Genomic DNA, 15750 nt, shown 5'->3' with positions numbered 1-15750 from the left:
AATCCGTTTGGACCACTGAACACTAGAATAGTCCTTCCTGATATCACGTAATACAAAGAAAACCAACGACCTACAACATCCACAGGTCTTCTTTCTTCAATTTCACCATACATGGTTATACTGTATTGTCTTTGACCTATTTTCTCTGTATCAACTTTTGACTCTGAGGGGGTGGAGCTTCCTTTAAGCGCAGGTGGTTTGCCGTTATCGCATCTTGCAACTTCTGCAAAAAATCATCTAGTTTGTGCGATAAGTGCAGATATGTCTGTTAGCCTTTTCAGTAATGTTAACCTTTTGTGTACCAGACTTGCATGCCTGGAATGTACCTAGGTAATGTCCACGCACATAAATATTTAAACCACAGTAAGAGTAAAAATGGAGGGGAGGGGGGCGTAGGAGTAAAAATGGAGGAGGGGGTATAAGAGTAAAAAGGAAGGGAGCGAGTTTAAGTGTAAAAACGGGTGGGGGGAGGTGGGTTAGAGAGAGGAGGAAAGTGTGAGAGAAGGGAGGGGAGTGAAAAGGGGAAGAATAAGAGAAATTGGGCATGTAGGAGAGAAGCGGGTGAGGAAGCAAGCATGTTAGGGAGAAGCTACTAAGGAGGGGGGAACATGTGGGAGAGAAGATGGGGGAGGTGGGAAGCGTGTGGGAGAAGCTGGGGGGGGAAGGAAAGGGGAAAGGAGGGAAACGTGTGGGCATGTAGGAGTGAAGCGGGTGAGGAAGCTTGCATGTTAGGGAGAAGCTGGTGATGAGGGGAGTGTGGATAGTAGTGAAGAATGTGTGTGAGGAGCTGGAGAGGTGGGAAGCAGGAAAAGAGGGAAACGTGTGGGAGAAGTTGCTGAGGAAGTGCGCATGTGGGGGAGAAGCAGGTGAAGGGAGCATATGGGGAGGATGGGGCCATGTCCTGTTTATTGTGTTTACTTTATTGCACTAGCAAACTGAAAACAAGATATTTTTTAATTGCTGTGTTTAAGATTGTGTTATGGTGGGAAAAGTCCATTCACTTTTTTTTTTAAATAAGTGGCACTGCCTTTAAGTCACAGAATGGATTTGGAGAGTTTTTTTTCTACTTGCCTCCCAGCTCTAGTGGGATATATTTGCCTGTGTGGTTTGGAAGGTTTGCTGGTACTGTCTTATGTTTTTATTACATGTTGGATCAATCAGCTTTATAAATGTTTCTGATGGTTCCCAAGCAGGTAATATTGCTATCCCTCTAGTTGACCTTGTGTCGCTTAAAGAACATAACAAAGAAGTACTAAAGCTTTTAAATACCTAAACTCGTATCCCATGGCTGGACTAGGTATCTTTTTTTAGAGGTGCCGTTCCAGAGTCCACCTTTTTTGGGAGAAGGTTGAGCAGGGTGACACTTTAATTCCAGTCTGACGATGGTATTGTGCTCGCAGTAAGAATGAGGCAAGTAGAGGATTTTGGGAAAGGAAGAAACAACCATAGTGTTCACCTGCTACAGTGACAATTGTTAAAATGGTTTATTCCAGTTCATTTTGAGGTGAATTTGTTTTTGAAAAAAAATAAAAATGTAGTTTGGTACTTGTAATTGACTTCTCTCTTTCATATGATGTACTTACTTTCTGTAGCTTAAAGGTGAGTATGTGTGTGTGTGTGTGATTGCAGCTTTAAACCTTCATCTCCACATATTCATATAGCTGACTAAGGGGGTAATGCTATATCCGCTGAAGAGGCCAATCGGGTTGTTTTTAGGCGTTAATACCTATTCAAGTTGCCAAGCGGCTACTTCGGCAGATATGGAATAAGGCCCTAAGTAGACAGCATAATTGAAGCGGCACAGAATGGTTACAGCTTCTAAACATTTTATCCTGGGTGTTTTTCCAACAGCCATCATGAATTAGGAGGCATCGTTCTGACTGACACTTGCTATTTTCCACATCTTTAAATATACGTTTGTATTGTATGTCTTTATTTATATAGCGCCATTAATGTACATAGTGCTTCACAGTAGTAATACACGTGGTAATCAAATAAATAACAGATAATATAAACAGGTCATGGGAATAAGTGCATCAGACATAAAAGTAACATTAAGGAAAAGGAGTCCCTGCTCCGAGGAACTTACAGTCTAATTGGTAGGTCGGGAGAACGTACAGAGACAGTAGGAGGGAATTTTGGTAAGTGTGTCTGCAGGGGGCCAAGCTATATGTATCATGTGTCCAGTATAATCCACAGTGCTATTCATATGCTTCTTTAAGCAAGTGGGTCTTAAAGGTGGATAGAGAGGGTGCTAGTCAGGTATTGAGGGGAAGGGCATTCCAGAGGTGCGGGGCAGTAAGTGAGAAAGGTTTAAGGCGGGAGAGGGCTTTAGATACAAAGGGGGTAGAAAGAAGACATCCTTGAGAGGAACGCAAGAGTCGGGATGGTGCATAACGAGAAATTAGGGCTGAGATGTAAGGAGGAGCAGAAGAGTGTAAAGCTTTAAAAGTGAGGAGGAGAATTGAGTGTGTGATACGGGATTTGATCGGAAGCCAGGAGAGGGATTTAAGGAGGGGAGACGCGGAGACAGATTTAGGAAAGAGTACAGTGATTCTGGTAGCAGCGTTTAGGATAGATTGTAGGGGAGACAGGTGAGAGGCAGGAAGGCCGGATAGCAGGAGGTTACAGTAATCAAGACGGGAGAGAATGAGGGCCTGAGTCAGAGTTTTAGCAGTCGAGCAACAGAGAAACGGGCGTATCTTAGTGATATTGCGGAAGAAAAAGCAACAGGTTTTAGAAACGTTCTGAATGTGAGAGGAGAATGTGAGAGGAGAATGTGAGAGATGCATCGAGTGTTACCCCTAAGCAGCGTGCTTGGGCTACTGGGTGAATGATTGTACTTCCAACAGTAATGTGGAAGAAGGGAATAGGGCCAGGTTTGGGAGGAAGTATGAGGAGCTCTGTTTTTGCCATGCTGAGTTTAAGGCGGCGGAGGGCCATCCAGGATGATATAGCAGAGAGATATTCAGAAACTTTGGTTTGTACAGCAGGTGTAAGGTCGGGTGTTGAAAAGTAAATTTGTGTGTCGTCAGCATAGAGGTGATATTTAAACCCAAGAGATGTTATTAGGTCCCCTAGAGAGAGTGTGTACAGAGAAAAGAGAAGAGGTCCCAGGACAGAGCCCTGGGCTACCCCCACAGAGAGATCAATAGAGGAGGAGGTGTTAGCAGAAGAGACACTGAAAGTACGATGGGAGAGGTAAGAGGAGATTCAGGATAGAGCTTTGTAACGAATACCAAGAGTATGGAGAATGGGAAGGAGAAGAGGGTGGTCCACGGTGTCAAATGCGGCAGAGAGGTCGAGTAATATGAGCAGAGTGTAATGACCTCTGTCTTTGGCAGCATGGAAGTCATCCATTATTTTAGTGAGGGTGTTTCCGTGGAGTGAGCAGTGCGGAAGCCAGATTGTAGAGGGTCTAGGAGAGAATAGGTGTTGAGAAAATGGAGCAAGCGAGAGAATACAAGACGTTCAAGGAGTTTGGAGGCAAAAGGCAGGAAGGAGACAGGTCGATAGTTGGAAAGACAGGTAGGATCAAGCTTGCTGTTTTTTAGTAATGGTATGACTGTTGCATGTTTTAAGGAGGATGGGAAAGTACCAGAGTAGAGGGGGGAGTTAAAAATGTGTGTGAGGGTAGGGATTATAGTAGGACTGTAGACGGACGTTCACAGAGGTACACAATTTGGAAACTTTTATAAGGTGAAATTATAATAAGGCTTTATTGTGCCTTTTCCTTTTCATCTGGATATCCATTCAAACACAGGGGGGGGGGAACAAAGCTTCTATTCACTTGGGAGTATTTCTAGTGAAACACTATGCAATTAATTCACATCTCCCTTAGTCAAGCATTTCTCCCAGCCCCAAACACATAGCATGAAATAAGCATATATAAGAAGTCTCTTAATAATGAAAGTCTTATCTGTTAGCTGCTGTAAAGTAAGCTTCTCTGCTCTCCTGGAACCGCACCCGTGTGTGCACAGAAAATGTCAGCATCCAGGTTTAGAAGTCTTATTTGTCAGCTCCAGAGATCTATGTTCTCTCTTGGTCAGTCTCTCCTGGGAGACTCAAGAACCACTGCTCTGTCTCCAAAAGTTAGCTCACAAGTGAGCTAAGGAGTCCCTTCCTGTCTCACAAGACAGGTTTTTCTAAGCAATCAAGTAGGTGGGGTTAGTTAATTGCCTACCAGCAGTTAACCACCACACTGCTGGATTAGAGACACATTTGTGAACAGGGATAAGTCCCCTGTTACATACCTCCCCCGTTTGTGGGAAGCTCGGGCTTGCCACGGCCAAAGCCCATCCTTCCACTCTCATTCTAGATATATCTGTGACTGTTGGGATTGGAGCCCTTTCTCCAGTTTATTCGTGTCTCCTCCTGAAGGTGTTTGAGATCAGCACCCCTCAGTCGCTCGAGGAGGACTTTCTCCAAGTATAGTCTTTTTTCTGCGTGCGCGGTCATGAGATTTCCCTCGCGTCGGGTGCTCGTCTTATTGTAGGCATACTGTATGGCAGCAGTTGCAGAGCGTTTAAAAACAGCCCTTTTAGTTTTCCGCTCTTGAAGCTGTCGCTCTGCCCTTTTCCCACTCAATGGGGTTGCTAGTTCAGCCCCTTTTAGATTAAGTTGCAATTCCACACCCACTTCCAGAGAATGTCCCATCTTTTCAGCTTCATCAGCTAAGGATTCTTCTGGTTTTAATTCACCTTCTTTTGTTGCCTGCTGGGTGGCTGAAGGTTTTGCTAGTGCTTGTTTAGGTGGTTCAAATTTTGCAACCTTGTCTTTCAGATGAGCAGTATTCCCAGCTCTCACTGTACCCTTGTCTTCATGGGTTTTAGAGGCTGTGGGATACTGACGCTTAGTCAGGGTCAATACTTGTCCTTGTAGGACTGTAATCTCATCCGCGAGAGATCCCTGTTTTTTGAGTGCGTCTTGCAAGTCTCTTCTCAGGGAATTTATCTGCATGCTTTGCTTTCCCTGAGTCTGTATCAGAGTCTCCTTCATATTCTGGAGCTCTGTCATTTTTGTCGTCAAGGTTGCGCTGCGTCTGTTTTCTCCTTGGTGTACTGACTCAAGGGAATGGAACAGTCTCTCTGTCTCTCCAGTTCTTGCTCCAGTTTCTGAGCCTTCTCACGCTCCCTCTCATACAGAGTCACCTGGTATCGAAGCTCCGCCTCCAATGATGCTCCGAAGACATGCAGTGTGGCCTTTAGCTCCTCATACTGCTCTGCGGGGACGTACTGAGTATTCAGACGTTCCTGCAGCGCTTGTACCTCTTTAGCAGCCTGCAGCTTTTCTTCCTGCAGCGTTTGCTGCGTCTCCTCAGCATACTGGAGGTGTGTACGCAGAACTTGCAGTTGGTTCTGCAGTCGGTGCTCTGATTCAAACTTTTCCTTGACTTCTTCTGTCAACTGAAAATTTTCTTCTTTCAGTTTTAAGTTTTCTCTTTTTAATCTTGAATTTTCTCCTTTTTCAGTCTCTGTATTCTTCAGTGCCTCTTTGCAGTGCCTTTGCAGTCCTCCTTCCATTTACGCACATCTGCTTTGAGAATGACAATCTCCTGGCGTGAGGCTTCCTTCTCTAGGTTGAGGGTCTGAAGCTCCTTCTGAGAGACTTTCAGATCTGTATCAAGATTACCAATAGTTTCTTTAGCAATGTCCAGCTCCTCAGTGAGACTGTGTATTTCCTTTCTGGAAACTTCCTGGTCTGTGCGGCAGCTGTTGGTCTCATGATGTGAGGCATCCAGTGCTCTGCGGAGTGTCTGAACCTCTTTCTGAGATACGTCCACCTCTATCCGGACACTGTTGACCTCCTGTTGTGAGGCATTCAGCTCTATGCGAAGAGTGTGAACCTCGTGCTGGAAGACTGTCATCTGCTTCAGTACCTCCTCATACTTCCGCTTTAGCGTAGCCACCATTTCATCAGATTGGCTCTGCTTTTCATCCATGGTGGAAATAGTAGCCTTTGCAGTATCTAGCTCAGTCTTGAGATCGTCCAATTCTGTCCTGGCTAAAGAGTACATTGCGAGCACATATTCCTGTAGCTTCACGTTATTTTTCTGCTCTGTGTAACCATCTTCCTTTTGTTTCAATTGTTCACGGAGCATATCACAGTCATGCCTAGCATTTTTCAGGGCATCTTCAGGGCTGATCAAGGGATCGTCACTTACTGGTTCCGGCTCCACTTCCCTGGGATGGTTGGTTGAGGGTTCCTCACTGTTGGCACCGGACAGACACTTCTTTGGGGTACACAACTTCTACCTTGGGCCCTCTGGATATTCGGTTAACCGCGGGACGAATTCTCAATTTTCTTTAGGCTGCAGGGCAACTCGGTCCCCCTTTTCCTCCACAGGATCTGCGGACGTGTCTGTTCCTTCCACGGTAAGTGAAGAACCGCTTTTCTTTTTCCACCTTTTTGATTTGGATGACACCGTCCCTTCAGGGATATTGGGGTCTCCATCTTCATTTGAAATTTTAGCAGCGTCACTGGATCCACCCGGCTTTTCTTGCAACTGTAATAGCTGACGGAAATATTCGGTGATCCACTGCTCCCGCTCTGTCTCCTGCTGATCATATTCGTCATCAAAGGGAGCGGTCTTTTCTGTTCGTGCCGATTTCAGGCACCCCCACCATTCTTGGGGTGTTTTGTGGGTGTGACTTGGTTCGGGTTCCCCATAAGAGATGTCTTCCTCTTTATTGGACTGGAAGGGCCACTCTTCCGTGGGGTAGGGTTCATTACAGGAACGCTGCATCTTGTCCTCCATTTTTAGGCTATCAGGTGTAATTTTCTTCCTGACCTCAGGAGGCGCTATTGCAGCTGTTGCCACTGTATTTGCTAGAACCCCCAATTGTGGTAGTCCTACAGATGGGCATATTTTGCTTGTAGAGGTCGTAGCTCTCACAGGCATCTCTGTAGACTTTTCTTTCTTGGATAAGTTTTACAATATCAGCAGTACTGTGCATGCATTTTCTCTCATCAGGTATACAAGATGTGCAGTTGCTAGGTAAAAAAAAGTCTATTTGCTTTACACCATTTACTTGCTAGGTGTAATCTCTCCGCTTCAGCAACAGAATTTGGTTTTCTTTCTGAGTTCAGTAATTTTCAGTCTCATCTTTGGGTATTATGGCATTCACACTTCACCCTTTGGGTGTCTGTTTTTGCTCCCAAGATATATATATATATATATAGGCAGACTTTTTTACTTGCAGAAAAAAAAACATTCTTTGCAGTGGACTATTTCTTTCATTCCCGGCAGGGTGACTCAACACTCAGCAATTGTTTGCTAAAAATTCCCCTGCTTCAGCACAGTCTTGTATCAATTTTCACACTTTTCTGCATATACTCCATTCACAGCTGGTAGCCCTATGCTGTGTGGCAACCTTTATTTGCAAAATCAGTACCACTCGTGGGTCACCATCTGTATTCACTGCTTCAGCTAAACTTTTGAAAACAACAAACACCTATCCCTTTTTAAGGGCTGACTCACTTCTTGAACCCTGACTATGGCTGGAAGGCAAAACCCCTATTTCAATGACCATATTACACTTTGTGATAGGCAAATAAAGTTTTAGCTGTTTCAGCAGTCTCTCCTCTTGGGATTGGGGCAAAGAGTCCATCTGTGGTTTTGTAAGTTTAAATGCAGTGTAAGTTTCAGTGGTGTGTCCCTTTAACTCTGATCTCTGCTGCATGAGGTTTTTTTTTTTTTTTTTCTGAGTTGCTCAGACTGTTTGTAGGCAAAAAGCATAACAAAAAAAATTTCACATAAAAATCTCCAGTCCTTTTTAACTACAAAGACACCTCTCATCCCACTTCTGACACCATATGTAGACGGACGTTCACAGAGGTACACAATTTGGAGACTTTTATAAGGTGAAATTATAATAAGGCTTTATTGTGCCTTTTCCTTTTCATCTGGATATCCATTCAAACACAGGGGGGGGGGAACAAAGCTTCTATTCACTTGGGAGTATTTCTAGTGAAACACTATGCAATTAATTCACATCTCCCTTAGTCAAGCATTTCTCCCAGCCCCAAACACATAGCATGATATAAGCATATATAAGAAGTCTCTTAATAATGAAAGTCTTATCTGTTAGCTGCTGTAGAGTAAGCTTCTCTGCTCTCCTGGAACCGCACCCGTGTGTGCACAGAAAATGTCAGCATCCAGGTTTAGAAGTCTTATTTGTCAGCTCCAGAGATCTATGTTCTCTCTTGGTCAGTCTCTCCTGGGAGACTCAAGAACCACTGCTCTGTCTCCATAAGTCAGCTCACAAGTGAGCTAAGGAGTCCCTTCCTGTCTCACAAGACAGGCTTTTCTAAGCAATCATGAGGTGGGGTTAGTTAATTACCTACCAGCAGTTAACCACCACACTGCTGGATTAGAGGCACATTTGTGAACAGGGATAAGTCCCCTGTTACAAGGACCTAGAGGTTTTAGGAGATGGGAGGGAATGGGGTCAAGAGAGCAAGTGGTAGAGGAGGAAGAGGAGATCAACAGTGACACATCCTCCTCTGAGACAGTGGGAAAAGAGTCAGGGAAGGCAGGAGGAGAGTTAGGAAGAGGTGTAGGATGGGAGGAAGAGACAGAGGGAATGTTCAGACGTATGGATTCTACCTTTTCTTTAAAATAGTCAGCAAAGTCCTGGGCGGAGATGGAGGAAGAAGAGGCAGCTGAGAGTGGTTTCAGTAGAGCATCAAAGACAGAGAAGAGTCGGCGTGGGTTAGACTTGTGCTTGTTGATTAGAGAAGAAAAGTAGGCTTGTTTAGCTTGCGAGAGGGCAGAGTTGAAACAGGATAGCATAAATTTGTAGTGAAGAAAGTCTGCCAGAGTATGAGATTTCCTCCAGAGGCGTTCAGAGGAACGAGTGGAGGAACACAGCATGCGCGTGTGGGAATTTAGCCAGGGCCTGGGGTTAGAAGGGCGAGGACGGCAGAGAGAAAGCGGGGCATGTAGATCAAGAGAGGAGGATAAGGCAGAGTTGTTGTTCCTGACCAGGTTGTCAGGGTCTGTAGCAGAGCTGAGAGAGGAGAGGGAGGAACGTAAAGTGGAATCAAAGTCTGGTAGGTGAATAGAGCGCAGGTTTCTGCAGAACCGGGGGGTAGATGGAGGTGGAGAAGGGGAGAAGCGAGATAGAGAGAATGAGATAAGGTGATGGTCAGAGAGAGGAAAAGGGGAAATTGAGAAATCAGAGAGAGATAAGTTTTTAGTGAAAACCAGGTCTAGGTAGTGGCCATCCTTGTGGGTGCTGGCTGCAGTCCACTGTTGAAGGCCAAAAAAAGAGGTTAGAGAGAGAAAGTGGGAAGCCCAAGGGAGAGAGGGGTCATCAATGTGGCAATTGAAGTCCCCAATGAGAAGAACAGGAGAGTCTGAGGAGAGAAAGAAAGAGAGCCAGGATTCAAAGTGAGAGAGAAAGGCAGAAGGGGGATGAGATGAGATAGGTGGGCGATAGATGACTGCCACGTGGACAGGGAGAGGTGAGATGATCTGGACAGTGTGAGCCTCAAAGGAGAGAAAAACAAGAGGGGGAGGAATAGGAAGGGTTCGGTAACGGCAGAGAGAGGAGAGCAGGAGCCCCACACCTCCACCCCTGCCATCAGGGCGCGGAGTGTGGGAGAAAGAAAGGCTACCATAAGAGAGGGCAGCTTCCAGAGCAGAGTCAGACTGAGTGAGCCAGGTCTCAGTTATAGCAAATAGGAGCAGAGAGTGAGAGAGAAAGAAGTCATGCACAGAGAGGAACTTGTTTGGAATGCTCGCTCCCTTTCTAAGGGCATAGGACGAAGGGAGAGAGGAGGGAGGGTGACGGGATGGGTATGAGGTTAGAGGGGTTAACACCAGAAGGAGTAGAGGTTGCATTTGGCAGGCGAGGACGAGAGCATACAGAAATAAGGCAGGGACCATGATTGGGAGCGATATCCCCAGAAGTATGGAGGAGAAGCATGGATAGAAAGAGAATGTGTGAGGAGGATTTGTAGTGGTGTGATTTAGTGCAGTAAGTAAGTGTTCATATTCTGTGTGTTATTTGTATATTTTGTGTGTTCACCTTTTTCAAGGAATAAACTTTCTTTATTTGTGTATATTATAACCCTGCACAAGCTCCCGTGACAGGCTTATGATAAACTGGTATGATAAATAAATATGATAAACGTTTGCTTTTAGATAGTCTGAATTATTAACTAGCTTGAACATATGTGTATATATATATATATATATATATATATATATATATATATATATATATATATAAAAATCTTACACTGCACTAAATATATTTTCTTTTTTTCCCAGCATGGAGCAGTGTCTTCAGGATATACGGTTGGAAGCGAATGAAATGTGTACTGGAGAGGTTCTACAGAACACTACAGACTGCCTCCAGTGGTTCAATAATTACACCATCCGTTCCCTTAAACAGCCCGAGACTCCCAATTCCGAAGTGATAGAGTTTCTCAGGACCTTGGTAAAGCATCTTTCTTTTTGTACCCTATGAAAAATGACCCAGTATATTCGATCTAATGCTGTTGGCTCTTTATGTATGACCAACAGTACTGTACCTTGCCAATTAGCTCATGAGGAAATTGCATCTGGCAAACCTGTGGTGCTTTGGGGTATAATTTTTTTTATTGCGTTGAATGGATTGAAAATTGAGATGTGTTTTCAATACAGTGATCTCTAATCTCTCCAGGACATTCAGAGTCATAAATAATAGCTGTTACAATCCATTCCTGACCTTTGTTGAATCAAGCAGACTTGATCACATGGCACAATGCATTGTCATTCCACTGTAATCGTATTTGCTTCACACTGTATTAAAAATGTTTTTATTTGACTAATTCTTTAATCTATGCCAAAATAAAAACAAAGGATGTACCCCATATGTTTGCCTATCCAATCGCAATACATTTTTACATAAGACAATGCAGTACTTGGTAGGCGTTAAAGGATTAGAAGCACAAATATCCTTTTAACAGTTCATTACATGACCTACAAAAAGACAATGTCCTCTCGTGCGTTGACTCAGCAAGTAGATCGAATATGTAAATGGAAATGAGAGAAAACAGCCGTATGTTACTGAGCAAATACTCAGTGTTAGACTGACCCACTATCTTAAGGTGGACACTTACATCTATGTCTTCGATGGGTGGGCTTGTCTCACACAGCTAGACAGGGGTTGGAGATACACTCCTAATTAATCCCAGGATAATGGTAAACCTCAAATCTTAGAGGAAAGAGAAAAGTGCCATGGCATAATAACGTTTTTATTTCAAACTATTGGGTGTAAAAATAGTAACACTCACAAACGCTTCTTTTTAAGCAGGCCTTTTGAAATATATAGCTTTCCAGCATTAGGGCAAATCCCGATCTCCTGCTCCCGTTGTTCGCGTTACCAGAATCTGTGGGGTTTCTGCTGTTGGATCTTAAAGCCTCTATGATCCAGCTGCGTCTCTCCCTCTAATAGGGAATAATGAGGAAGGTTTTGCTACCTCTTCTACCCTCCCTCGGCTTGTGCACAGTTGTGCACAGTGTATCTCCATACCTTGTCTAGCTGTGGGAGACAAACCCACCCATCGAAGACATAGATGTAGGTGTCCACCTTAAGATAGTGGATCAGCCTAACACCGAGTATTTGCTCAGTAATATACTGCTGTTTTCTCTAATTTCCATTTACATATTCCATCTACTTGCTGAGTCTACTCGCCAGAGGACATTTCTTCTTTTTCCAGTTGTTTTTTTGGAGTGACGTGGAACTCCCTCTGTGGACTCAGGCTGCGGGACTTAAGTACTACCCATGATTTGATTAAGATACGCCACATTTCTGTTTTTTGCATCCAATTTGGGGATTGTGACTATTTAAAACCTTCATTGTATTTATATATATATATATATATATATATATATATATATATATATATATATATATATATATATATATATAAAGGAGCACTAGATTGATTTACTGTTAGTCACTATTCAACATTTGTATATATATCACAATAGATTAATAACATCACTTATATTAGTCGGTGGTTAGAGCATCTTTTTTTCTTTTACATTCCATGAACTATTCCATAAAGATTATTTTTAACAATTTTCCTTAATAACGAACAGAGAACAGAAACCTAGTATGGGCACTCTAAACACCTAAAGGTGAAAAGCAGCCCAAGATTCAAAGTGGCCCACTTTTAAGTGGCATGGTCGAGTTCAACCGGAGGGAAACAAAGGGACTACAGAACACCTACGTACCCTCAATCCTGGATGTGAACTACACTGGAAAGGTGGCCATTTTCTATCCCAGACCACAAATCTCAGCACTAAACTACTGCTGCCATGATGCTGCTACTATTTATATTGGCTCTGACCTCCGCTTCTTTTCAAAATACACATTTCTTTCTACCAGCCCCATGTCTCCAACTCTATTCATATATCTCCATCTTCTTTACCCCTCAATAAAAAACATCCACACAAATCCTCTATTCATACCCTCTATCTACTCCTTCCTGCTGCTGGGGATCTCCCCTAAGCCTGAAGCCAGACATACACACCTGCTCTCACCCACGCCTCCCTGCCATCTCTTCACCTTTAAATGGTGTTAACCTTTTCATTTAACACACATCTACAGCACTTATTCCCCTCACCTGCTGTCTCTGTAAGTTTCCCCTCAAACCTCTTAGATTGTAAGCTCTTCGGGGCATGGATATCCTTTCCCATTGTCTGATTTTTGCTGCACTTATTGTATTTTTAAAATTCCCTGTACTGTATTCTTTGTGAAGCGCTGAGTACACTTTTGGCGCTATATAAATAAAGACATACAATAATACAACACATTAAAACATACATTTTATTAAAACAAATTAAAATAATGGGTATTAAAACGATAATTAAACGCTTCGATCCTAACGGTATGAACACTAGGTGAGGTGTTCTGGATCAATTAGAAGTAAACTGCAATTAACCACTAAATTGTGTGCTGCAGTATGAACAAGTTGGTATGGTAGACCACTGTCCAATGTTACCAGGACACCGTGAATAAACACTACTGTAATGGTGTGTGCTAGTATATATAGACCCTAAAGTTGAAGTATACAGCACACTAACATGATCAGATGGACCCTAGCCGGGACCCCCCTTGTATTTGCCTTGAGGAAGCGGCTACGCGAAACGCGTGCGTCAGCAGATGGGTGCACGCGCAGGACTCACTTGCCTACACGCGAATCAGCTGGCGGCAGTGTTCGCCAGCAACTGCAGTGCGCTATTTTTTATTTGAGTCTCCCATGTGATCGGACGATCTGTAGGGAGCTCAGTTTACCAGGAACTGTCTATCCTACTGTCATACAGTAGCAGTAAGCTGTCTATTATGAATACAGCGTTACTATGTATATACATCCTCTACCTCTCACCTAGTACTGATCCTTTAGAGACCAACTCTGACAACAGAGCTGGTGTTGGATCAGTACTGTTTATTACTACACAGTTACCTATCATAGGTTGGACAATACGATCATTAATATCAGCAGACCTACTACTTACCTGAGAGACTCTGAACAGACTCCACATTGAGCCTATGCCTGTTCAGTCCTACCTGTGTATTAAGTGTGCATGCCTAGTATGTTATGTCCACATAGTGGATTGGGACCAATTGTTGAGCTCCCTTATACTCAGCATCACTACATTTGGGGTTTATCATATACCCAGTGAAACTGAGCTGACTTTTTAGACCCTATATTGTAGGTTATTTATACCTACAGCTACTTTCAGCTACATCTTAGTGTCACATTATCATATGGCCTGGATCCACATTATCTGGCCAGATACTTTGCCCAATTGTTTCTTGGCAGTCCCGGCTAGGGTCCATCTGATCATGTTAGTGTGCTGTATACTTCAACTTTAGGGTCTATATATACTAGCACACACCATTACAGTAGTGTTTATTCACGGTGTCCTGGTAACATTGGACAGTGGTCTACCATACCCACTTGTTCATACTGCAGCACACAATTTAGTGGTTAATTGCAGTTTACTTCTAATTGATCCAGAACACCTCACCTAGTGTTCATACCTTTAGGATCGAAGCGTTTAATTATCATTTTATTACCCATTATTTTAATTTGTTGTAATAAAGTGTATGTTTTAATGTGTTCATCATATCACCCTTTAGGTGTTTAGAGTGCCCATACTAGGTTTCTGTTCTCTGTTCATTATTATTCATACCTACCTAGGGAGCACCTACACCTACTTATCAAGACAGCTGCGGGGGTTCCCTTATTTGTCTCCAACAATTTTCCTTACAATAATTCTCAAACATAGAAATATAATTTGATCATATTTTAAATGGAGTTAACTGTTCTTGAAATGTATATATTGGTAGTATGTATGATCAATCAAATTGAATAATATGTATTGCTGTCCATCTTTCTTTAATAGCAACATTTTCTGAAGAGTACAGAAAACCAGGAAGATTTGATCCTTCAGTTTCTTTTGGACCTATCTAGTCATTGTGGGATCTCCTTCCCTTCTTCAAATGGAAGCTCGTTTCAGTGCACATCCCAAACCTCACTACATGCTATTGAAGACGAGTCTTCTATGGACGTGCAGACTGCTTGGGACGAAGTGAGACTGCATATGCGACGATATTTAGTTGGAAAATTGCAATGCAATTCTGACGCCGGTAACAATGATTCCAAGATTCAGATGAAAATACAGTGTTTGAAGAAGCTTTTGTTTCTTTACCCTGAATCAGATGTACTTCTGAAATACCAGAATATTCAACGCAATTTGATGGTGGATCTTCTACATAATTATAGCAAGAGAAACATTGATATGGTACTCCGAGTTTACCAGGATGCTATTCCTAATGTGTACTCAATGATAAAAGACGATTTATTTATATTAAGTCATGTTATAGATTCTCCGTTAATAATTAAGTTCATCAATGAGACTTACTTTGATGCCGTCACAGAAGAGATGAAAACATTCTTTGAAATACTTTGTGAGACTAACACTGAGGAAAATGCCCTCCATCTGGTAAAACCAAACAAAAGAAAGCATACCGAGAGAGTGTATGCCTTTGGTAAGTGGCTCTATTTAGACTATTGTCATATCTGCACCATTAGAAAATGTAACATATGTTCCCGACGTGCAGGGGTGTAGAAAATACATACAATTATAGGGAGGTGCAAACAGTAAGAGAGGGGGATCCCCTTGCGATGTAAGAAGTGCGTTGAGAGATACTATAATATAAGTGCATTCAGTCTTTGGTAAATAGCCAAAAATACTTGGTAGTATTTCTCAGCAAGTTCAGGAAGTATTATGATTGCCACAAGAAAAAGAACAGTGTTTTCCTTTTCCCCAGTGAGGATTGCGAATCCTTGTTTTTGTGGACAGGTTCTTGGTCACACAAAAACACATCACATAGTTTTTTTATGGACATTTTAAAGGGGCAATAGCTTCATGACAATTACAAAAAAATATGTTTTTACACACCCAATGTACATGTATTTACACTGCCAATGTACACAGTGCTGTAGATATAATTTTTTTTATGAAAGAGTGGGTCCTATTTAAGTGCAACAATCGACTTTTCAACAGGTACATGGCAATATTGCTCAAAAAGACATCTTACAAGTCCACACCTCGGGGAATGTGTTGTTTAGGTAGCGATTTTCTTTGCTGTTTGAAATTTTGTGCTAGACATTTACTATACAAATAATTATATTTTGCTAAAGGTTTTCGCCTATCCCAGGCTGGCAAAGATAAACAAGTAT

General features: G+C 42.7%; 1 protein-coding gene across 6 annotated transcripts in view; it reads left to right on the top strand.

The window, feature by feature from the left end:
- Window positions 1–15750, top strand: part of KIAA0825 (KIAA0825 ortholog) — a 440138-nt gene that overhangs the window by 54270 nt on the left and 370118 nt on the right. For all 6 annotated transcript variants that reach the window (XR_012800113.1, XM_075593181.1, XM_075593165.1 and 3 more), the window contains 2 exons: window positions 10280–10448; window positions 14411–15056. Coding sequence is in view for 5 of the 6 variants with exons in the window: in XM_075593165.1 (XP_075449280.1) it covers window positions 10280–10448; window positions 14411–15056 (815 nt within the window). In the remaining variant the exon portion in view is untranslated. The remainder of the gene's footprint in view (window positions 1–10279; window positions 10449–14410; window positions 15057–15750) is intronic.

Source organism: Ascaphus truei, chromosome 1, assembly GCF_040206685.1.
Source record: "Ascaphus truei isolate aAscTru1 chromosome 1, aAscTru1.hap1, whole genome shotgun sequence".
Lineage (NCBI taxonomy): Eukaryota > Metazoa > Chordata > Amphibia > Anura > Ascaphidae > Ascaphus > Ascaphus truei.
This window is presented reverse-complemented; position numbering and strand designations above follow the sequence as displayed.